At 33.3% G+C, this 25,409-nt stretch overlaps 2 protein-coding genes across 2 annotated transcripts; both read left to right on the forward strand.

Annotated features, from left to right (window-relative positions):
* Positions 1–10,893: 10,893 nt before the first annotated feature.
* Positions 10,894–17,747, forward strand: LOC138137448 (ice-structuring glycoprotein-like). Its single transcript, XM_069056857.1, has 2 exons — positions 10,894–11,225; positions 16,262–17,747. Exons 1-2 carry the CDS (start codon positions 10,956–10,958, stop codon positions 17,585–17,587), a joined length of 1,596 nt encoding a protein of 531 aa, XP_068912958.1. The 5' UTR covers positions 10,894–10,955; the 3' UTR covers positions 17,588–17,747.
* A 3,669-nt stretch (positions 17,748–21,416) lies between these two features.
* On the forward strand, positions 21,417–22,007 carry LOC138139664 (larval cuticle protein A1A-like). The gene is made up of 2 exons (XM_069060033.1): positions 21,417–21,572; positions 21,645–22,007. Exons 1-2 carry the CDS (start codon positions 21,561–21,563, stop codon positions 21,903–21,905), a joined length of 273 nt encoding a protein of 90 aa, XP_068916134.1. The 5' UTR covers positions 21,417–21,560; the 3' UTR covers positions 21,906–22,007.
* The last annotated feature ends 3,402 nt before the right edge of the window (positions 22,008–25,409 follow it).

Genomic DNA, 25,409 nt, shown 5'->3' on the forward strand with positions numbered 1-25,409 from the left:
GGCCATTTACACTAGGAAAATATTACAAAAATCGCTCTCAGCACTTGTACGCAATTTTTTTGAAATAAAGTGTACCTACACTTCCGCTAATGGTATCTAAATATTATACTCAAATTTTCATAATCTCGAAAAGCTATATAAATAATATAATATATACAGGGTGAGCGAAACTCGATGTCTCAGCTCTATTCATCGAATTTGTTTTTCCCAGAAACATACCTATATTTTCGCATATTTAAAAAGAGCTAATTTTTCTGAATTTTTCCGTTAAAAAAGTATAAGCAAATTTGTAAATATCAAAAATTCGCAATCGTCACGATTTAAACAAAATAGCAAATTTTTTTCTTTACAAAAATTGATCAGAAAAATTAGCTCTTTTTAAATATGCCAAAATATAGGTATATTTCTGGGAAAAAAAATTCGATGACGTCATCAGTTCAGTTTCCAAATATGGAAAAATATGCAAATATGGTTTAAAATGGACCTTACTCAATCCCCTTTAAGAACCTCTTTTCAAATCGTTTTTATAGTCTTTCTTTTTCTTTTAATAGAGCTGAGACATCGAGTTTGGCTCACCTGTACATACTCGTATACAGGGTGATTCACGTAGCCCGTTCGTTAGAAACTTTCTGATTTCCCAAAATCGTATTAGTATGAAAATTGGTAGTAGCCGACTATAATGGACTACCCCAAGTGGGATTCGAACCCCTAGCGCCGGGACCACGACCTCGGAGCACTGTCTCCGACAGCCATGCGGCCACCGAGCTACCTGGATTTTATTTATATAAAAATTAAATGTACAATTACTTATATCATTGAAATGGTTTTCTAAAGGCAAGCATTACCCTTTGATCAATCCAAACAACTTTATTTCGTATTCTCCAATTGTAGAACAACTTGTACTCTTGTCAAATATCTTCCCGATGATTTTTGGAGCAATAAGTTTGATCGCGCACTATCTACCTTCTCCAAAAGGTGGTCTGAGAAGAAAACTTGACTTCTGCTTCGGTTCGGTTGTGAGAATTCATTTTATTAAAGGAAGTTAGCGCAAATGAAAGAAATCACATGAAAAACTTCGACAGATTGAATTTTTATTAATCGTTTGTTATCATAGTAACAAGGCATAGCAATCTTTTTCAAATTTATTTTCTTTAAATTTATTTTCTTTTAAATAATTGTCTCAGTATACTAAAAAATCTTGTACGTCACACGACCGGTAGAGGCATTATGGCCTCGCTAGTTTACAAGTCTCGCCCTATCGGGCTCGACCTGTAATTCACTAGCTCGTCCGTAAAAACGTTACTACCGGTCTTGTAACGTAAATAGCTATTTTTGTTCGACACTGTCAGAATTTGAGAATTTTCTCCTGTGTGAACGGATTTTGATAAATTTGACAACTTGTCAAAACGAAACGTCAAGCTAATTTTAAAGATTTTCAGCGATTTGGAGCCTTTGGAGGCTCGTCGAACAAAAAAACGTTGTATTCAACTCGTTCTTGTGTAATTTGGGCTTTTTTGGCACTCGTGGAGCTTTAAAACTCGAGTGAAACGAGAGAGTTTGAAACGAATGAGTTTGAAATCTCGACCTGACGGTCTCGACCAAAAAACAAAAAACAATCATTTTGCGCACTTAATACAAAAATAACTATTTATTGTCTTATTTTTACATATTGATCTTTTTTTAATTGACAATCCAACTCGAAAATTTTTAACCAATCGAATTGATTTATAGTGAAAAAACACCGAGCAGAGTGAAAAAACAACCAGCTGAGTGAAAAAACCACTCGTGGTTTTACAGCGAAAAAATGTATGTCAAAATAAAACGTCAAATTTATTAGGTCAACTCGATAAAAATTTTCTCGGTGGATTGTCAAGTCGAATACAATTCGTGGTCTAATTTTTTCTGCAAAATTTGTCATTTAAGGCATTCGTAGCTCGTGTAATTTTCGTTGCAAACGCTACTCATGTCTTAAATGACAAATTTTGTCGGAAAAAATTAGACCACTTATTGTATTATTATATGAATATATTTTTTTACATTTTTCTAACTAATTTGACACTTAGCCATGGGATAATCATCAATACCTAATTGAAATGAAAGAGTGGGTTAAAATGTTTTTGTGTAGGAATCGCTGTTCTAATACTAACAGTTTTACAGTTTTTGGATGGATGTGTAAACACATGAGCGGGTATGAATTTTATGGTTCAAATTATATTTGATTTTAACTCTGTTTCGAAGAATTTGCGGAAAAAATTATAAATAGGTATACACTGCCCCAAAAAAGTTAAGGATATTGCTGTTTGTCAACAACAAAGGAAAAACAGGGATCATAATCGATACACATGTGTAATTCTATTCATTTTCAGCCAAGTCAATACAGAATGGAACTAAAAAAAAATTAAAACCTTTGAAATTAAATAAAATTAAAAATAAATTAAATTAAATAATAATTTTTGTTTTAATTTCAAATAATCGGTATTTCGTCCTAATACGACGAATTAAGTTGTCAATATCTTCCTGGGGGATCTGTTGCCACAAAATAGGGAACAAGTCACTCAATTCCTGAATATTCAGGTCTCAGGCGGGTTCAAGTCCGGAGATCGTACAGGTAGCTGATAATGTTGAATTTCCTACAAATCTAAGGTTTCCAAAACCAATCGTATCCTGTGCAGACGAGCGTTATCATTCACATATCGAGAATATCCTTAACTTTTTTGGGGCAGTGTAATATATTATGCACCGAGGGAGTGAAGTGGATGATTTTTACCCGAGGTGCAGTTTGTAGCCCGAGGGTTCTACAAAGCACTGAGAGTAAAAATCATTCACTCCCGAGGTCCATATACTATTTTTTGCACGACTCACCAATTTTAATAGCAAAAAGCCGAAAATTTTTAAATTATCACTAACTGTCAAGCTAAATGTAAGTGTCATGTTGACAGTTAAAAATAATTTTTAACCTTTCGCAAGACGGTCTCTATTTTAACAGGCCAGGACACTGGCTGTGTTGCCAAATTTCTTAGTGGGCCATTCCATAGCATCCTGAGTTTCAAAAATATTGGCACTTCCATAGAAAGGCGGTTCATTCAAAAATCTCGGCACGCCTCGGGCTCTAATCTTAGCGCTCTGGCTATAATCATTCTTCTTCACCTTGGTGTATAATATACTATTTATTGATGGTTAAATTTATTACGTGAACTTCCATAACAATCTTAATAAGTCGTGCCAAAACTAAATAATCACCAACACTGCATTCTACCCGGAAAATCAACCCACAATGTTGTATACTTAGATTTGATTGGTCTAGCATCCTAGTAATATTAAAATTACTATTAAAGTGTGGTCGCTGAACAAATGGAGTAATAAAAAAAAGGGATGTGGCGTTAGTTGTACAGAACGATATACGCCGAAGTCTGTTTCACAATGAGGCAGGTTCTTTGCCATTTATCATTCCCATAAGAATATGATACACTTGATAGACTGAGAAAAATGTTGCATTCATTGACGTGCACATCTTCTCCAAACATGAACACGTAGTCAAACTCAATTGGAACTATTGGAAGCTCCTGTTTAAAATACGCGGGCACTAGGGGGCGGTTTTATTACTCCATCTGTTCAGCGACCATACTTTAGTACACTTTTTTTTTGTATATTTATATTTTCAAATTGAACTGTTGCTTCGTTTCGATAAATTAAATTTAGTGTAATATGTAAACTAGATGTCAAATTATAACGGTGTCTTTCCCACAACAAAAACGTTATTTAGCCTTGACAAAAAAAACAACAGCACGGACTTGAACTTTTCTTAAATGTTGAATAATTGATCTTGTCAAATAAATAAGAATATTTTATATTGCTCATTTCACAAATTGTCTGATTAAATCAATCGTCTGATTAACTTTTGCCAAAAAAATATTAAGTAGTTGACATATAATTACATTCAGTGTTTTTTATAATCTCTTTTCATACTTTCATAAATATTATAGCTATACAAAAATTCAAGAAGAGAGATTTATTTTTACCTACAAAAATAAATTTTGATCACCGAATGCACAACGCAGTAGTCTCAATTTATTCCTTTGGTTTAGACCCGATTAGTCCAAAACCGTATACTATACAATGTAAAGTCATCCGGACTTTTAATGAATGAGACAAATTTAGTGAGTTGGCACTCTAGTCATTTGTCTAGGTCAGAGATAACGTCGACGTTATCTCTGTCTAGGTTAAGATTCTAGGTAGACAATTGTACCTATATACCAACATCGTAAATGTGTTGTCAACCGAACAAAAATAATTTCAATCATTAAAAGTCACCCGGTATGTAATAGTTTTTTGTATGACTAGAAAATGCCATTTTGCAAGTGCAAATACGGTTTGTGGAGCAGAGGCGTCAGCCGAGGCGACACAAGTGCGAGCACTTGCAAAACATTTTCTAAGCGTGTAATCCACAAAACTTTTTCGGTCGACAATTTATTTAAAGCAAAATATAATCATTTTTGTTAAAATATTACCGGATAGGATAAAGGATCCAAGAAGTGACTGACTGTCATGACAAAAATCAACCAATTTCTCAAATCTTCAAAACCGTCATTATCGTTTCTGTTATTCCTAACTCATCGCTTGATATCCCCCTCGCCCTCTATCTACTGATATACACAATGTACTGCTTGCGATAAAGGATACAGATTTGCCCGACATCAATATTTCACACTTTAAAAATTGTACAGTTGCGGCCAAATAAAAGAGACCACTAAATTGACATTTTATGTTAAATTTTGGTAATTCAGGCTTTTAAAATGAAAGTTTCTCTGGTAACCAGATACCCATACCTGTGGCACAACATAACAGTGACGGATGATGTCAATTTGAAAAATAGTTTTTTATGTTATCTCCTAGGAGATGATTTTTCAGGTGATTTAATATTTAATTCAATTTACAATAGAAAAAATAGCTGCCGAGTTTTATTTGGCCGCAACTGTACAAACATTCCTCATGACATTGACATTTTGTGCTGCCAACCTAAAATCTTTCATTAAAATTAAATTAAATTTAAAATTCCTGTTTCGATTTTCTTGCTTAGGAAGGGAAATGCTATTTTCCAGACGATGTAGACGAATGAAAAATCAGTTTTTCCGATAGTAATTCTACGTTTAACAAGGATGAATGAAATTATATCAGCTATAATAAAAATACAGGTGTCGAGTAGGAGATTATTTTCCGTCACTTACAAAATACAGTAAGCACGGATTTTATGTCAATTTGTTTGTTTATTTGTTATGACTCCCCATCTTCTCTTTACGCAAGAGATTTTTATCAAAAGAACAAGAAAATTTTGTAGATATAAAGAGACCATTGGGAAAAAATATAAATTTCTCTTTACATTTGCATATAAACACATGCAACTGAATATTACAATGGCAATATTGTGCAATACGCAATGGTACCGAAATAGGTGAAAGCACAGACACATAACATGTGCGCTTATAGAATGATATACATTCATTACATATAAAGAAGTTACATGCGAGGACAATTGCGTTATCAGATTAAATTTTCTACTTCATGAAATTCCAAAACGTTCAGCAACTAACCTTGCTTAATTTCGTCATTACTGTTATGTGTAACCGACAAAAATTTTATATATTTTTATTAATCGCACTATCCTAAACGTGAAATCACCTTGAACGTGTTGACGTAAACAATTGCACAAAAATTCGTTCAATTCAACTAAACATGCGGAAAATCACAGTATTTGTCACAAAAGCAAAAACCTTAATTGTCATTAGAAAATATTTAACATTTTTATATCTGAATTTTAAAAAGTAATTTATAAAAGTGGAAAGTTCAAAAATAGCCATTGACTTAAAAAGTCAACAAATTTACATGTTGAAGCTATTATATACTGGGTGTCCCAAAATTCGCTAAAAACAGCTAAACAGTACGTTTTTAAGTTGTCATTAAAATATCAGGTAAAAATGTTAAAAAAAATCAATCTTTTCTTTTTGTAGAAGATATGGACCTATTCGTTACACTAAATGTGGCAACATTAAAAAACATTCTACGTATCCCAATAGTCTGCAAATATTTTTGTTGTATCCATGGAAATGAGAGAGAAAAATCAAAGCCATGTTACCATACAAATGCTGGAAATAATAAAGAAAATAATTGCAAACCTGATCACAATTGTTCAGAATTATTATGCCACTGGCTAGTAAAAGACAAATAATCAAAATCTTTTTTAATATTTAAAATAAACCACATCAGAGCTGCACCTTTTGAGCCCCCATATCTTCAAATCTAAGAGGTATAGATTTTTTAAATTATTTTTCTCATTATCTTCTAACATGAGTTGACATTGCTCCATTGAGTTGTTCCGCGAATTTTGGAGACAAAACAAAATTCCGAAAAATTAAGGACCACAAATTTTAAACAGACGAATGAGTTATGCAGTTCATATTTATCGAGAATATCAAATATAAAGATTAGATACCAACATCAACTCCGTGATGTAAAGTAATTAATTAATTGCGAAGTTCAAGGTTAATCACTGTTTTTTAAGTTTAAAATTATATTCAATATTTTATGACAATATTATTCAACAATGATATCATCTTGACACCCATACTTTTGATTTTTAAAACTCCTAGAGACAAACGAAATATAATAATAACGTATTTTAAACCGAAATTATGGTACTTACTTAAGAACACCGTTAACCTACTTTATCAACTATTGATAAAACAACGTTTGGCTTTACGGTAATATGTATAGTGTGTTTCAAATAGGTAACATAATTACATGATATATGTAATACTTATAACGTCGTCATTGGTATTTACACAACAATAAGATGCCGCAGAATCTCAATCGTAAGAGTCAACAACCTTTCACTATCGCATTCTGTTGTAACCTTCACCTTCAACTTGAAACATTGGGATTTCCTTAGATGACTTTCAGTATTCAATACAATTTTTTCGCGTGAAATTACATTTTGCTAAGCAAAAAAGGGTGTAATGTTGGAAACATTCTCCACGCCTTCATTCATGCATCAAGAGTCTAGACTACGCGAACCGATGAAAACCAATAGATACCTACCACGTCGCATTTTTCAAACAAGAGAAATTTCTCATTTGTGAATTGTTTGGTATTTTGCATTAAAATCATTATCTAAATAAGCTTCGTACGCATATACTCTTAGATTTCATATTTACAGACCTAGGTAAGTTAAGGTGACATATTTTGAACAAAAATATTCTTCTTAAATTTGATACATATTACAACAAATATTCGTCTTTGTTTTATTAAAAAATATAATAATTATTAAATACATAACATTTTTGGTTTACAATACAAAAATTTCCGATAATAATGCGGAATCTGGAAAAGTGCTCCGAATGCTTGCAGCGTTTCCACGTTGAATAGCAAGGGAAATCCTCTCGAAAAGGAATTTCTTTGATTTTGAATCGCCTGGTTCCGCAATAAGTGGTTCTCCGATGACATTAATGAAATCTATTAGATACCAACGGGCGTTATCCTGCTACATAATGAGTTCTGGACCCATACGTTAGCTGGTCTTCTCGGGTTAAACTCATGTTCATTAATTATTTAATTTTACCTAATTATATCTTTGTCAAATTTTAACACTTTTTGAATTTTCTTACCTTAACCTTTCGTTTTTATTTAGTTATGAAAAATAGTTTCTCTTCTCAATTAACTAGGTACTAAATCTCATAGCACCCTACTTGCTCGGTCTTAACCTTCACACTCGTTTCACTAACGTTATACATATGTCGTAATTAATAGTAACGTTACCAATTCAAGAGTCTTTACTTACTTTAAATCAATATACACTAATCAAAAGGAAAAAGGAGCCACTTTTATAAAGGTGAATATTTTTTTACTGAAATAATTTGTTATGATAAATTGTTGTTATTGCAATATTGGAGACTGTTTTCTAAAAATTACTAACAATCTATTGTAATCTGTTCGTGATGCTTCCAGGAAAAAAAATTAAATGCAAAAATGTGTATTGAAAATCTTTATTGTTCAAATGAAAACATTCTGAAAAAGAAGCAAAAGCGCAAAATTAATAATAGGTATGGTCTCTTCTAAGCCCCAAAACTTCCGCAGAACGACGAGGCATACTTTCAATTAAATTTTGAATAACCTGAGGCGTCACCTTCTCCCAATCTTTCAGAAGGATTTCCTTGAGGTGTTCTGGAGTGGCTGACGTTCCTTCAATTGCTGCCCAAATGTGTCCCAGACATGTTCGATTGCATTGAGGTCTGGACTGCGGAAGGGGCAATTCGTTACCTGAGGAAATTTTGCACTACTTTGGCTACGCGTGGACGGGCATTATCCTGCTACATAATGAGTTCTGGACCCATACGTTAGCTGGTCTTCTCGGGTTAAACTCACGTTCATGGAGCCTGTTCAGTGTTGTTTGGGTACTTATTCTGGTTTCTGTCGTCTCTATCAGCTCATTTTGAAGGGTTGCAGCAGTACTCGCGCGTACTCTGGTGGCCCAAAGCCTTATCAAACGGTCTTCTCTCCTGGAAATTGCCCTTCCGCGAGGCAGATAAGGTTGTCTTCTAACAATAGCATAGATTTGATACCTTAGAAAGGTCCTTTTTATGGCAGCTCGAATAAAATTTAAGATACGGGATATTTGTCGTCTTAAGTGGCCCTCTTCAATTAAAGTGACGGCTCTAGCAATCTGAATCTCTCATAGGTACACTCTACGCCTTCGTGGTCTACCAAGAACATCAACATTAATGTTGCTTCTTTCACAGTTGCAACGAAATAAAAGAAGAAAATGGATAAACGCATTTATCTCTTTGTAAAAATTTGCACTTTTTGGGTTTTCTGGCGTCAATACATCAACTGTTGATAAGATAACTTTTTTGCTCCAAATCTCTATTCTCGACATCGTTTACTAAGGGGACACAAACTTTTATATACAGGGTGATTCACATAGCCCGTTTGTTAGAAACTTTCTGATTTCCCAAAATCGATTGATATACAGGCTGTTTGATGAAAAACGCCTCAACCCATAACTTTATTATTTATTACCCGATTTCAATGAACAAAAAAATCAAAGATATGGTTTTTCAAGCGCTACAAAACAGCCATAAAATGTTTTTTTTTTGGCGTTATCTTCAATTGCTAACGATAGTCAACTTTTTTTTTTAAACGGACACATGTAGTTTTTTAGGCTTGGTCTGGTAAGGTTTTTTTTTTCTGGATCTAACGATGTATTCAAAGTTATCATTTGGTTCATAGCTAACTGAAAAAAAAAATAAAACATTTTTTTGTGGTTCAGCTTATTATAAATTTTTTAAGAGTGCCGTGAAAAACAATCGGAATACAAAGTACGATAAATGTCATCTAAACGTCAGCTTAGAAGTTTTCATCTGCTTTTTTAAACTTTTTTTATTTAAGTATAAAATAACATTGTCAGTCATGCAGGATAGCAGTCATATGACTATTATTTTATGTTCGAGTGTAATAAAAATCGTAATTAGTCAAAAACAAAAAGTTAATAGAAAAAATAATAATAATTAAAAAAAAATATTTTTTTTAATTATTATTTATGTTTTCCAAGAAAATAATAATAAAACTCTTCAAGAATGCACCTGAAAATTTTCAAACTCACACTTGACATTTGTTGCTATTTGTATTCCAATTGTTTTTCACGGCACACTTGAAAATTTCATAATAAACTGAACCACAATTAAAAATTGTTTTATTTTTTTTTCAGTCAGCTATGAACCAAACGATAATTTTTAATACATCGTTAGATTCAGAAAAAAAAACTTTATCAGACTGAGCCTAAAAAACTACATGTGTCCATTTAAAAAAAAAAAGTTGACTATCGTAAGCTACTGAAAATAACGCCAAAAAAAAATTATTTTATACTAAGAGCCTGTATAATTGACTGCTCCAAGTTCAAATAAAATATTTTCAAAATGGTGACACTTCCGGAAATACCGGAAATGGACGCCATCTTTGTTTCTTTAAATGAAAAGGCCCCATTTTGATTTCAAATTTCGATTCTAGGTTAAATTTTAAGTTTACAATGTCCTTTTGTCAATACTTATCTGTCATCGTTTTTGACCAATGTCAACTCCTGAACTATTGGAAATAAATAATTGATTTTTTTTATTGAATTACTAAAGGTTTGGCCGATCTTTTGCGCTACTAGTGACATTTTTTTAATGTTTCATACGCCTACTGCAATTTTTTTAAATCGATAATAAAAAATGTCGAAAATTTAATTTTTTTAAATGGCAACTGCCATTTCTGACACTAGATATAAATGTAAAATTTAATTTTAACGCCACTTTTATTGACATAGTGTATGCCTATTTCTAGCCGTTTTGGCGTAATTTCTATTTTTTGAATAAAATATTCTTTTTCTTTATCAAGCAATTGTTTTATTTAAATAATAGTAAGACTATTGAAAAAATAAAGTAATTGTATCTGCAATAAATATCTTGTTATTAAAAGGTTTTTTGAGATACTAAACGGATATTTCGTAATTACATCGAATTGGAGCAAGGTCGACTTTATTAGAGATTTAAACAAGGAATATGAGCCTTTGTCATACAAAACGTAGACAAAATATTTTAGGTGCTTTCACATGAATAATTACGTATTATGTATTTCTTATTCATCGCAATTTAACCGTGTTGACACAGTGTTACGTATTATCCACGTTATTCATGCCATAATTTCATTCAATTGCGTAAATTGTGAACAACACAGGCCCCTTCTTCCTACCAAACCCCAGAAGGTCGATACATTTTTTCGTTAAGGTATCACATCCGCAATATCGTAAACCACACAAGGTTTACGTTGGGCGTAGCACATTCACCTTCGTCGTATATAAAAGCTTTGATATCCATCGTCTTCTTCAGTTCAGTTTGTCCACAGTACAACACAGACCTACAAACAAGATGTTCAAATTGGTGGTGTTGTCCGCTCTTTTGGCTATTGCCGCCGCTCGCCCTGGCCTCCTGGCCCCAACGGTGTACAGCAGCGCCATTGTTGGTAGTGTACCAACTTCCATCAGTCATCACAGCAGCTCAGTGGTACATAGTGCTGCCTTCGCCGCTCCCGTAGTACATGCAGCTCCTCTTGTCACTGCTCATGCTGCTCCCATTGTGACCGCCCATGCCGCCCCAGTGATTTCCACTTACGCTGCACATGGCGCTCCTCTCATCTGGTAATGCGGTGGATGTTCTGCGGGAAAATAGTCATCTTCATGTCCAAAAAGCAATGGTCAAATTGATCTGGATTATTTCGCCATATTTAATTCTTGTACCTCGAAAAAAATAAATAAACCACATCCTTTTTATCTTTTTGTCTTATTATTGAATTAATGCTTTATGTTTCTACTTACACTTTGTCAAAAAACGAATTAGAAAATTATTATTATTCTTAGAGTTCCAGTACCTATATGTATTCTAATTTGAAATTACTCAAAAAGCTCATCTTTAATTTTTTCATAATTTGGCTAATATTGTGGAGTTCACCGAAAAATATAAAGACTTAATTAGCCTTATCTTACAACCAGTTCAAATTTTTTATATCAATTCAATAAATACCGTATAAATTAATACATAAAACAAAAAACGCATGACAGGGACTACCTTATATTCCAATATCTGTACGAGTATACCTACGATAACTATTAAAAGTAAAAATATAGGTATAGATATTTTTTATTATAAATCATACTTTTATGTACCAATTTCTTATTAGCAAAATTAATAAGGCATTAACATTTTTGTTACAGTGTTACAGATTTAAAAATTGGATTTTTATTATACCAATTCGTTTAGAAGATTCCAAGTATATAGATAGATCAATTATCAAAAGTGATAATGTTGTAAAACGGTTTACGCGTTTCAACCCTTTAAAAGAAAAACGACATCTCCAAGTATATATTACATACAACAAAATAAGCTACCACACATAATTTGGTAACTGTAACACGACGAACTGTAGTTTTCATAACGTAAGATAGATGTCTCATACGAGACTGTTACACATTTACATTACGTTACGAGTGTTACGACACATTTTTAGTTCTCTTTATTACTGTAGGTACTGTAATGTTTCCCCTTTTTAGTGCAATCCTGCTTGCCACTTTTCCTCGGAACAGCATTACAAAAATTTTACGTGCGAACTATGGAATTATCTCCCCTGTTAAATCGGACCTATGCGATACTCCTGGCACCTCTCGGTCAAGCCGGTATTGTGTAGTGAATCGTAAAAATGAAAGGAAAGGTCAACAGACTTGTAAGGATCTCTTTTCATGTGTCAGCCGTTTTGTCAACGATCCATAAACCCATTAATGGGTGGCGTGGCTTCATTTTGAACTGTTATGGAAAATTGTAATTTAAGTAAATTAGCGTAAGGTCAGGATCATCATTAATTGCATTTTAAAACACCATTATGTTTCGCCGTTCACCACATTCTAATAGTCACTTTTTTGTATAAATACACACTTCATCCATTCCAAAAATCAGACAAGAAGAGGAAGTACAGAAGTAGCGAAGTAGTTATCAATAGTCAAGTCAAATGTATTAGTGTCAAATAAAGTGAATAATAAGTAAAAGACAATTGGTGCGATTCTGTTTTAAAATTTACCAATATGGCTATATAACAAGGTTGTAGTTGCTACGATATGAAGCTGTTGATTGGTTGTATCTATGCAAAATCAATGTTGTTCAATAACAATATTGCTAAATTTTGAAACAGAATCGCACTAAATATCTACTCCATTGAATCGGAAAAGAAAAGGAACCCAAAAGAAGGAACACTGCACCGGACCACAGCTAATTGAGAGCGGTGAACACTGGCGGAGTCTCTCCCCGACAGCAAGGGCTCCAAGGAACGATTAATGAATGACAATGTTTGAAAACTATGTATTTAAAATAGGTCACTTTGACGAGGACGCATTTCTCCATATCGATAAATGTAAGAAGATCTGTGATAAAGAATTTAAAGCCAATTACACTGAAAGATTTTGATGATAGCTTTTGTTATACTTAATTGAATGCTCAGGGAACAGCTCCATTATCATCCCGCGTTCGTTTTGCTTGTTTCCGAGGGCATATGCGAATTGTCTCCCGCTAATCTTTTTTTCCCAAGTCTTGTAAAAGGGTTAGAGGCGAGTTGTCTCCCGTGCTTCAGGTAAAGGCATTAGAATTACGACTAGGTACATTAATTGCAGTTGGATGCATTGAAATAGCTGATAATTTTTAAGGAGGAACATACAAATAAAAATTTTAGAAAACACGGTGTATAATTCAAAGTTATAATTATAATAAAAAAATACAACTTCAAGAATTCAAATATACATATAAAAAATGTAGGTACCTACTCCAAATATTTATAAATAATATTTGTTTGTTCTTTTTCACAAAATCAAAGAAACTATAACTTCCATTACTATTTTTATGTTTATTAATTTTTGTTTAATATACTCGGAAGTGTCTTTTTGCAAATTAATGAGGATATCGATTATCTATAAATAGAAAAATATTTGTTAACGAAACAAAGAAACTTGCATTAAATTTGGAAAAAACACTTAATATCTTCACTTAAAAATACGAAGATTATCACCGCATAGGGTTAATTTGAGTGGGAGACAATTCGCCTCTTGTTGGGAGACAACTCACCTCTTGGAAAAACTATCTGTGCCGTTCTGGGAGACAATTCGCCTCGTCCGGTTTCCGAACACCCCACAGTACTAACGAATTAACATTTTTTTCCAACATCTCTTATGAAAATGATACTTTCATCACCCAATTTAGTGAAGAAAATAGGCGTTTGCATCACTAGTGAGGAAAATGGAGAAAGTAAACTCACTAGTGAAGAAAATTTATTTGACAATCTACTACATTAACAATCTACTACCTACTTATAAATATATAGTATATTACACTATAAGTGATGAAAGTGCCTGATTTTTCAACGAGCAATACATGATATACTCTCGAGCGCCAGTGAGTGAGGATAGTATTGCGCGTTGAAAAATCGCACTTTGATCACGAATTGTGTATACCTACTATTTTTTCCAACGTCGCTTATGAAAATGAGTCTCAATTTTAATTTTTTAAAAATTATTTTACTCCCCTATTTTTTGAATCTTCCGGATCTGGAGTTTCAATTAATGCAAATAACGGTGTTTTAAATTTTTATATTAATAAGTAGGTAGTAGATTGTTAATGTAGTAGATTGTTAAATAAATTTTCCTCACTAGTGAGTTTACTTTCTCCATTTTCCTCGCTAGTGATGCAAACGCCTATTTTCCTCACTAAATTGAGTGATAAAAGTCGATGTTGGAAAAAAAAATTAAAACACTGTTATTTGCATTAATTGAAACTCCAGATCCGGAAGATTCAAAAAATAGGGGAGTAAAATAATTTTTAAAAAATTAAAATTGAGACTCATTTTAATAAGCGACGTTGGAAAAAATAGTAGGTATACACAATTCGTGATCAAAGTGCGATTTTCCACCTCGCAATACTATCCTCACTCGCTGGCGCTCGAGAGTATACCTATAGGTATTTTCATATTTGATGGCAGAAACAAAAGTTTGAAAAATGTCACAAAATTGTATTGTCAGTGTCAAATTTTTCATAAACGTCGTAAAAAGGAATGTTTAGGTAAATTTAAATTTTCGCTAAATAGATTGCAAAAATAAAAACCCGTTCTTTAATTTTTGTCAGTGGTTCAAAAGGAAAAGTTATTCTCATATAATCAAACGTATTACAAATAATTTCTCTAGTTTGACCATGAATAACTTTCTTATTGCCAATTTGCTGCATTTCTGTCGAAATCACGAACGTCTTTGAGAAATTTGGCACTGACAATAGAATTTTGTGACATTTCTCAGTCTTTTGTTTCCGCCACTAAATATGAAAATACCTCTAGTAGATTCATGAATGCGATTTTCATCGTAAAAAAATATTAAAACATCCAAGGAAAATTTTACAAAAATTCGTAACCAAGTGACCAGCGCAAGGGGGCAACTTGAATGTCTGATCGTTTTGTAGTAAGTATAAATTTTATTAGCAAAGCTGTAAAAAGCGGTTGTAGAAAATAGTAGTTTTTTGTTCGACACTGTCAGAATTTGAGAATGTTCTCCTATGTGAACGGATTTTGATAAATGACATATACTTAACTACTATTATTTGACGAGCGTTTTAAAGGCCCACGAGTGCCAAAAAGGCCCAATTTACACACGAACGAGTTCAATACAATGCTTTTTTTGTTCGACGAGCCCCTTAAAGGCTCCAAATCGCTTAAAACCTTTAAAATTAGCTTGACGTTTCGTTTTGACAAGTTGTGACATTTATCAAAATCCGTTCACATAGGAGAAAATTCTCAAATTCTGACAGTGTCGAACAAAAAATTATATTTAGCAAATATAAGGGTTGGTAACGCTGGTAAATAGACGAACAATTGTAAGTTTTTAATTTAAAATGTCGTGAAATGTAGTGATCAATGATCACGTAGCAACAACTCACTATGAGTCCCTGCCAACATTAAAAATTTAAGTAAATGTTCCTGAAACGCGTATCGAAAAGAGTTGCTTTTCGAAACCCGTTTGAGTGTTGTAGTGACTGTGTTATAGGTGCAAAATAGAAAAATAACTATTATGAACTTTATTTTGTTTTTTATGCTTAGTAGTTTTGCATTCTCGATCTAAACCAGTAAAATTGCATGCTCCAATATTAAACATAAAAAATGTGTTCAAATAAATTAAATAACGAAACATAGACATGATTTATTGATTTGTATGTACAGTTGGCTTCAAAAAAAAACGGGAATTGAAATTTGACCTAATGTGAATTGGAAATTTAATTTGTCACTTTGTGTCTGTTTGACACTAGTATTTGTATTTGCATAACTGACATTTCTGACACATAAGTGTAGTTTTTTAACCTACATTCTAAAAGACCGTTTCAAACTATAAAAATTTAATAAAATTTGACGGAGCTTTTTCTGACAGTTCCCGTTTTTTTTGAAGCCAACCGTACGTATTACGGACGATTTAAATGGTTAACAAAATCAGAGTAAAGTCGAATATATGGAACTACATTCCTAATTTAGATTCTGAATATCATTATTGGGTCTAGAAAATAAATTTAGAACTAACGTCTGTTTCTTAAAAAAAAAGAACTCAGATAGCTATGTAGGTATCCATAAAACGTAGGTAACAATAACCAAAAACTAGTTCTTAAAGTTCCGCTCGAAGTATCAATTAAATATTTTAATGTCAACGTGCTTTACATTACTGGACTTTTCTCATCAGACAACTTCGCCGTCCTTCGTACCACACCCAAGCTTCTATAAAAACCGAGAATTTAGTGAATTTATAATCAGTCTTTATACAACACAGACCTCCTTCAACATGTTCAAGCTGGTGGTGTTGTCCGCAGTATTGGCTCTCGCCTGTGCCAAACCAAGTGGCATTACACATGGTGCAGTTCCTGTAACCTACACCGCCTCTATTCCAGCTGTTTCTGCTGCCGTATCCCACCAAACCAGGACCGACTACATCAGCAGTCCTGTTGTAACATCCTACGCTGCCACTCCCATCGTCAGAACTGCTGAAGTTGTCGCTACCGCCCCTGTTGTAAAGACTACGCTCACAGCTGGCCCTGCGGTCACCCACTACGCTGCCGTGCCAGTCACAGGAACTGCCTACACCAAAAATGTGCACTACGCTGAAAAAGACGTCGTCACCGGATATACTTCTCAAATTTACAAACCTAATTTAGGAGCTTTAGCTACCCCACTTCAAACCGTCTCCCAAGAGCAAGTCCTTGCTCCAGCCCGCGCCGTTCAAACCATCACACCAACTGTAACTCAGGTACAACCTGAAGTTACCGTAAAAAAGTATGAAGTTGATGTGCCCGTCAAGACACCCGTCGTAAGCGAAGTCGAAGTACGCACACCAGTAGTTGCTGCCGCACCCATTGCCAAGGTTGCCGCTGCCGTTCCTGCTGTCTCGAGCTACTCCTACTCTGTGTCGGCACCAGCCGCCGTTCCTGTTGCCAAATTTTCCGCAGTAGCTCCAACTGTCCAAGTTGCTGCAGCCCCAGCTGTATCTAGCTACTCATACTCGGTGGCTTCACCACCTGTTGCCACCAGAGTAGAAGCCGTAGCCCCAACCGTAGCTGCTGCACCTATTGCGAGAGTCGCAGCCGTTGCTCCTGCTGTATCCAGCTATTCGTACTCTGTGGCCGCTCCCGCCATTGTCACCAAAGTAGCTGCTGCAGCTCCAGCCGTATCCAGCTACTCGTATTCTGTATCTGCTCCCGCTGTTGCCAGCAGGGTAGCTGCTGTAGCCCCAGCTGTTGCCGCTGCACCTGTTGCTCAAGTTGCTGCTGTAGCTCCTGCTGTATCTGGTTATTCATATTCCGTTTCCGCCCCAGCTGCAGTTGCCGTAGCTCCAGCCTATTCGACTTACTCCGTAGCTGCTCCTGCCATAGCTTCTAGGACCTTTAATGTACCATCAGCCATTTCAACTAATGAAATACGTCAATCAAATCTCAATCAATGGTAAATGCAACGACTGAAACTTATGGCATTATTGTCGTAAATTAATTATTTAATTGTGTATTATTGTAAATACAAAATATATTGAACCGACATCAGACTATCTTATTTTTGGAACAGGCTATAATAAATGGAAATATTTGTTTATTAAAGTTAAATTTTAATTATCACTTTATTTACCTACCTATAACGAACTTGATATCCTAAATATAACCTTCACATGAGATTATAAATATAATTTTTTAAGACTTTGCCTAAACGAACACGAAAAATGTTATTCAATGTTCGCGCGCTGTCAGTTTTCGCGTATTCGGCCTGTTTTGCAGCACTTGGCTGACGCCTCGTGCTTCAAATTTTGGCCTCATACCTGAAAAGTGATCTAACAGGGCTACTCATATTAAAATAACTATTTAATAATACATACAGCCTGTGCTCGGTCTGTGCATTCTCAAGCAATTAACATTGTATTCAACGTTTTTGCTGATTCCTGCTCGCCAATTTAACTTACAGCTAAGGTAATGGAATCACTAGAAAGGTGAAATTATTGCGCTTAAAATGAAAAATGATATTAAAAATAAAACTAAAGGTAATATCTGTTCACGTTGGATTGAACATCAGTGGTGCAAATGACCTGACCTGTTACTACGACAACTCATATAAAAGTTAATGCCAAATGTGTGCGATTTGCACCACTTATGTTCAATCCAACGTGAACAGGATATACTATGCCATGATTTTCAAAATTGGACAGCATTTGTCAAAAAATTTAGTACTTAATTTGTTGAGTTAAGTCAGCGGATTTCGGTAAATTATACAATTTCGCAATAATTTATCACTTCTTGAGTTAATAAAAAAAATTAATTATCAAAAACCATAATTATGTTCATTTCATTTTTAATTTACAATACCTATTCTTTCGGTTATAACAGTGTCGAATTTAATTATCGGGAATTTAAATTTAACTAACTGTAAGTACAAAAACATCAGCAAAAATATGACTTATTATTTATAATTACAACACATATGTCATTTTTTGCAACTATTGAAGATATTGAAAATGATAACTTTCTTGTCGGAGGTTGGCGTACCTACGCATTATAAACAAAATTTTAAAGCAATCTAACTGAATAAAACCAATAGTGAAAGTTAAATTTAAATAACTCAAATCCTTATAAATAACAACCAATGGACTTCTTTGCTGGATCTGCAACGCCAATTTAGGGTGCGCAGTATCATTTGAAAAATATACGTGTTTATGCTTCGAAATTTATGATTTTGCTATGAGTAAAATAATAGTTATTTATGTATTATGGGCATAATCGACAATTAAGCCCGTGGTACATACAACGTTTTATTCTATTTTATAATTTCTAAAAGATTCAAACAAATATTTAGTATTCCTTAAACGAAATCAACTAAAAATTGTGTCCATGCTATTTTGATATTGTTAGGGTTACTGTGTATGATTTTTTCTTTAATAAAATAATGTTTGATAAATACCATTATTTGAATAATTAAACCAACCGTTGCTTGGCAGATTTTTGACAGATCTGTGCCATAAAGGCCAATTTATGCCTAATTTGGGGTCGTATAAAGGCGATTATTGACTAAAATAGAATAAATATTATTATGATGGATAGTTTATGAAAATAAAAACTTCCACAATAAACTTTGAATGTTTTTGGGTAAAACATGATCTACACTATTTTTATCGGGTGTTCATTTAAATTTATCCTCAAAGTTCGCGTTAAAGAGTCAATTGTGAAGGCACCACTCCATTCGTCCGTCTGCAGAGTAAAAACACAAACAATGCAAAAAGTGAGGTTAGATTTAAACAGCTGATCCGTGATCTGTAATCCGTGGTGCATTCACAATCGACTCATCAACACCATCTTTGAGAATAAATTTCAATGAACACACGATATATCCATAATGGATTTCATGAAATTGAATAAGTATTTTTTTTAAATCTATTTTTTATATTCTTTTTTTTAAATGCATATTTCAATACCCTCTAGAATCTAGATGTTGAGGTAGTTTTCGCAGGTTTATGGAAAATTTTTACAAATCCTTACACCCATTTAAGTAAGTACATGCTCAGTTTAACTGGAGATATTTCTCAGTCGTCTTCGATGAATAGTCCCTTGCTACTGTCTTTAAAAATGGAAAGTGATGAGTTAAAACTTGGTTACTGAACAAATTATTTATTTACCAAACTGAAAATTTAAACGGTCTTTCATTTATGTGATAACCCAGGATGCATAATTTATGTATCTGTCAAACAAGTTTAGCTTCACCTTAGATAAAGTAACGCTTAAGGTATAAGATTATATGGGATTATATCCCAATAATGGAAACCAATATTGGCGTTGAGATGGTTGTCTCGGCTCGTGCAGCTGCATCCCTTTTCCTTGGTTCAGGGCAGGGATTAAAAATTTGTGATAGAACATGTTTTTGATGTTTATTGTAAATTTTGTGATTGTAACGAAATTCCCTTTAGTACTTTGTGTCTTGAAAACAGTAAAGATGATTTGTAATAGTATTGTATATTTAATAAATAAATATAATTTCATCGGTACGCATTTGTTTTGAGGCCGGCTCTGGAATTCACAACAGAGAATTGCTTGAAGCAAGATTTATGGTTGGGCTGACCGCCTACTGCAATTGCGACAAAAGGGACGTTTATCTCCGGTCAAATACTTTTAAAGGGCCATATAATCTTATACCTTAAGCGTTACTTTAAATTAATGTATTAGAAAATGCGCCCAGAGTCCCAGAGACCAAGACGCGCCAATGCCCTTAGCAAGCTTCAAGATGGAAATTTAATTACCAATCCAGGTAACAGCTATTAGGTACATTATAATAATTACCCCTGGAAGATGGTTGACTGCGATGATAGTGATCATTCTATTAATAGTTATGAAATAGTTAAACCTAGTACGTATGCATTAGATTTGAAAATGTTAATGATAAAGTAGTTTTATAATTTCCTAAATGGAGTCACAGTGATGTAATAAGCAATCTCTATAAGTCAAATATGTATTTTTTTGACTACTCCACCCAGAATATTTTCGAGGTCATGGTTGGTACATACTTAAATAAAATCAGTTTCATCTAAATATTTCGTAGGTACTATTCTAAAAGTAGTGAAAACGAGAATTTTATTTTAATTTTTATCGGTATATTTATTTTATTAATTAAAGTCTATTTAAGTTAAATGTATCTACAGATTATGGAAAGGAAATAACATGAGATGTTATTTTTTTTTATTTATAAAAAGAATCCAGTTATACATAAATGTGATCAATAACTTCAGGCCTTCAGGTGAGACACCTTAAACGAAATCATTGGTCTGGGTGGAGTCAATCCACAAATTTGGCAAGGTCAAGAATAGGTTGACATTTAAGTTGCTGTGAACCCGGTAATAAAACAACTGTTTTTCGTTCAACTAATTATTTCACGACATAATTTACGATGTTAAACATTATCGTCTTAGAACAACAATAAACAAGTTTTAGTTTTAATTAAAATGCATTTTTACCTGTATACCTACATTTCGTCAGATTAATCGCCAAATAACCAAAACAGTCGTTAGCACAAAATGATTATTTTGCCGTCAAACTATAAATAACAGATTTATTTTAAAAAATTCACAGAATAAAGTGAATAAATGAAGATATTTATGAAATTATATTCTTATCAGCCGCAATTGTTTTGATATAAATTAATTCACCATGAATACAATAAACTCGACAGCAAAAAAAGTAGCGTACAAATACGGCGAAGGTTTCCTGGTGACATTGGTATGGGTGGGTCTTTAAATAACCGGCCCCAGGATTTTAAATGTTGTACTTAATAAACTTTAAGCATGTCTTATCCTTAAAATTCTAGGGAGGGAGAAGATATATAAAAGCTACGAACTTCCGATTAACGGCGTAGTTGCATATTTTGCCAGACTAAGCACTTAATTTTTATTCACAATGTTCAAACTGGTAAGTTAAAAATCAATTGGTCTAAAATAACATATGTACATAAAAAGCAACTTCTTTTATGCAACATTACAGATCGTTATTGCTGCCGTTTTAGCTGTAGCCGCAGCTGAACCCGGTATCATCGCCAGCCATGTAGCCTACTCAGCTCCTATCATTTCTCACAACGTAGCCGTTGCCGCTCCAGTGGCCGCCGCCCCACTGGCTGTGGCTGCACCCATTGCCAGATTTGCTGCTCCTCTTGCTATTCCTGCCCCAGTCGCTTACAGTACGGGAGCAGAAATTACAGTATCTGCGGAACCGGTCGAACAACACGGATATAAAATCGTCTATTAATTTAATTATAACAACTATCTTGGGGTAGATTTAAATTAATTTGCTGTAAATATACACTATTTAGCGTAAAAGTCTTATTAATTAAAAACAATTTTATTTTTATGTTCATTACCATTTTCGTAATTGTGTGTACCTACACACTGAGAGAATTGAACTTTTGAATTAGATCATATCCCGGTTAAAAATTAGGTAGTTACCAAGTAAACGAAGATACACACACTTCGTAATTCAATTCGACGATATAGTATAGGTCTGGCAATCGCACATACACATATAATCTATTCATTTTGATTGTGACCACTCCGTAGTAACTTTTCAGTTGCTAGGTTATTGATAGGGAATTTTAGATAACACTAAATCCAGGCGCAGTTGGCAACTCTCGGAGGTGCCATTTTGACAGAAACGTCACGCTCACAGAAAACAGAACGGAGAACGATTTGCGCAAACGTTTTTCAACGTACACTGTGCGCATATCTATAAAATTGAGTTTTGGAAAAAAAATTTACAATTCAAAAAGAAAATGCCACGTCGTCTTCTTAAAGTTGGGACCAAACGGTTAATATTGACTTGTTTCGAGACGTTTATTGAAGCCAACGGGAAAACAACTCACAAAAATGAACATCACCAATAAAGTTAACTCTATTTGTGCTTTTTTGTTGTACATTTTGGCTAGTAAGTGTTGTAGTTTGATATCTTCTGCCTTTTCATTCCCTGTAAATCATTTTTTTGAACTTTCTGTCTGATTAATTTTTATCTGAAAATATTTGTATTAATCAATGCTAATTGAAAGTTCTGATTACCTTTATACCAGGCATTTCTCGCGTTTGTCTTACTGTCAAATTACCATTTCCTTCGTTCTTCATTAATATCGAGAATTGCATGAGGTGATTTCGAAGTTTTTACGTTAAATAATCTGTACCTGGATATAACTCCACTTTTCAACAGACGTGATCACAGAATCAGACAGACGTTTTTAGTTTCTCCTACTTCAAATATTGATTTCCGTTATTAATATTGATAAATACATAAAAATCATTGCTTTAGTACCATGGTCAAGTTTTGACAATTCTGACATTTTCCATCATGTTCACACCACACAAACATTTAGTGTAAAACGTATGCAGCACACAGCTAAACAGCGCCTACTATGTTTTTCGTTGTGGTCACAATCAAAGTGAATAGATAATACATATGTAATACATACAATAAAATTCTCTTCTCATAATACCAATAACATCGATACCCTCAAAAAGTTATATCATTAGAGGATAATAGGATTGATTTTAATTTACTTAACGAACAATAATTAAAAATACCACAATCATTAAGTCACAATATGATCAACAAAAAAAAAAAAAGAGACAAGGGGCCGCTATGGAAAACAAAACCTCTCAAAACGTGCGGTGTAGCCTAAAGGCCCATACACAATGGCGTTAACGTTACGTCGATGTTAAAACGTTAATGTTAACGTTAAATCTAGAAATTCAAAATTACATGTATTTCATTGTGGACGGTTCACAATGACGTTATGATGAAAATTAATGTTCCATGATATTGTTAGCGTTAACGTTAGTTCTAGAAATGTTCTGGATTCTTAACGTTACATTCTAACATTAGCCAACGGAAATAATTTATAAAAAGTACTGAAATACATGTAATTTGATCTAACGTTAACATTAACGTTTTAACATCGACGTAACGTTAACGCCATTGTGAAAGGGCTGTCAGTCATACTGACGTAGACGATGAAGAGAGGTTTTACCAAAACTCCTACAAACAAGCTAACTAATAATAATAAAATAAGCTACCTAATAACAAAAGAAAAAACATTTATATTATATCGGGTGTGTTGACACATTTATAGTATTATTAATAATTATACAGGGTGATTCACGAGGAATAATGAGTCTGACCAAATTTTCGATGCAACCGACATTACATTTTAACAACTTTGCGAGACTTTTTTAAAAAATTACAATTTGGATCCACGATGCCTATCAATCATTATCAGTGTTATTTTTTGACATGAGAGAAGTAACTGAAATATACAGACTGATTCACTTAACTTTCCGACCCTAACGAATTTTAAATGCAGCCAGTAATACGTTATTCAATTACTTGATACCTTTATTTACTATGAAATCTGGACACTCCTGGCGTTATTGACAATCACTTGACAAATCATTTTTGTATAATTCTGAAATATTTTTTATTAATTAAAATGTGCTCCAATGACGAAAGAGTCGATATTGAGATTGAATTTGTTAGGTTATCTGTCAATTTCCGTTATTACAACTCAAAATTTTAGAATAACGGAAAAGAACGAAGACCTTTTTTAAAATGCAGCAAGTGAGTAGGTAGAAAATCAATTTCTAAAAGCAAAATAAAATTATGAACTAATTTTAATGTTTTCAAATCATGTTTATAAAATAATTATATTGCCAACTTTGGTTATAAGAATCCCTAATTTAGAAATATATATTTTTATTTTGCCAACATAATTCAACAGGTGGTGGAAATTTAGAATTGAGGCAAACTATAGGTATTGATATATGATTTAATAAAAATTTAAAAAAAATTGTCGATATTAATATTAATTAATAAATTATAAATATTAATAACTACCACTATAAAATTTTTATAATTCAGACTTTTGTGAGAGATGTTTAAAAAAAAGTTTAAAATTATTCATGCTTTTGGATTAAGTTATGAATGAAAAACGTATTACTTTCTGCATTAAAATTTCGTCAGGGTCGGAAAGTTATGTGAATCGGTCTCTACAGGATTATTCACGAGATATTTCCAATGAAAATTTCGATATATGCAACCCAAAATACAAGAAACCCCTAGAACTTGATTTTTGTTTAATTCGAAATAAGTTAGCAATCCAAGTAGGTTGGCGAATAAGATTAATCATGACACTTTCTCTTTATTGAAGTTATGAGCAAAAGTTTTTGCAACAAACATGGATGTTGCCTATTTGGAAATCGTCGTCTGTAAATAAATGCAGCTCGCGCACCTTTTTTTTTACATTCTCCATATATGAGAATCATATCAGTCTTTTCATCTTTTGTGTAAGTACATACACTTCTGTTCACGGAAAAGCAGGGTCTTGGGAGAGATTTTTGCAACTTTTTGGCTGTGTAAATTTACTTGATATTTATTTCCATGTTTTCCATGTTTACCCATATTAACTTATCAGGTAAGAATTTGCAAACGAATATTATTATACCAGACTTAAAGAACCCACAATAAACCTTGAAAATAAAGAATCATTCTTCATTGAGGGGGCCTTAAGTACACTTTTAATTCGACTGAAATTGAATGATTTCAATTATCTGCCAGTGACAATGACAGTGACATCAGGTACTCGTAAATCTGATTTACACAAGCAAAATGTAAGTGTACCTATGCTTTTTCAATGAACAGAAGTGTACAGTTGGTTGCAAAAAAACGAGAACTGTCAGAATAAAATTAACACATTTTTACAATTTTTTCATAGAG

This window comes from Tenebrio molitor, chromosome 1, assembly GCF_963966145.1.
Source record: "Tenebrio molitor chromosome 1, icTenMoli1.1, whole genome shotgun sequence".
NCBI lineage: Eukaryota > Metazoa > Arthropoda > Insecta > Coleoptera > Tenebrionidae > Tenebrio > Tenebrio molitor.

What these genes read in the sequence shown, in the direction of transcription:
- LOC138137448 (XM_069056857.1), top strand. Translation starts at nt 10,956, where the DNA reads ATGTTCAAATTGGTGGTGTTGTCCGCTCTTTTGGCTATTGCCGCCGCT. An exon ending in ATGGCGCTCCTCTCATCTGG is followed by an intron (nt 11,226 to 16,261) that starts TAATGCGGTGGA and finishes TAGTTCTTAAAG; the next exon opens with TTCCGCTCGAAGTATCAATT.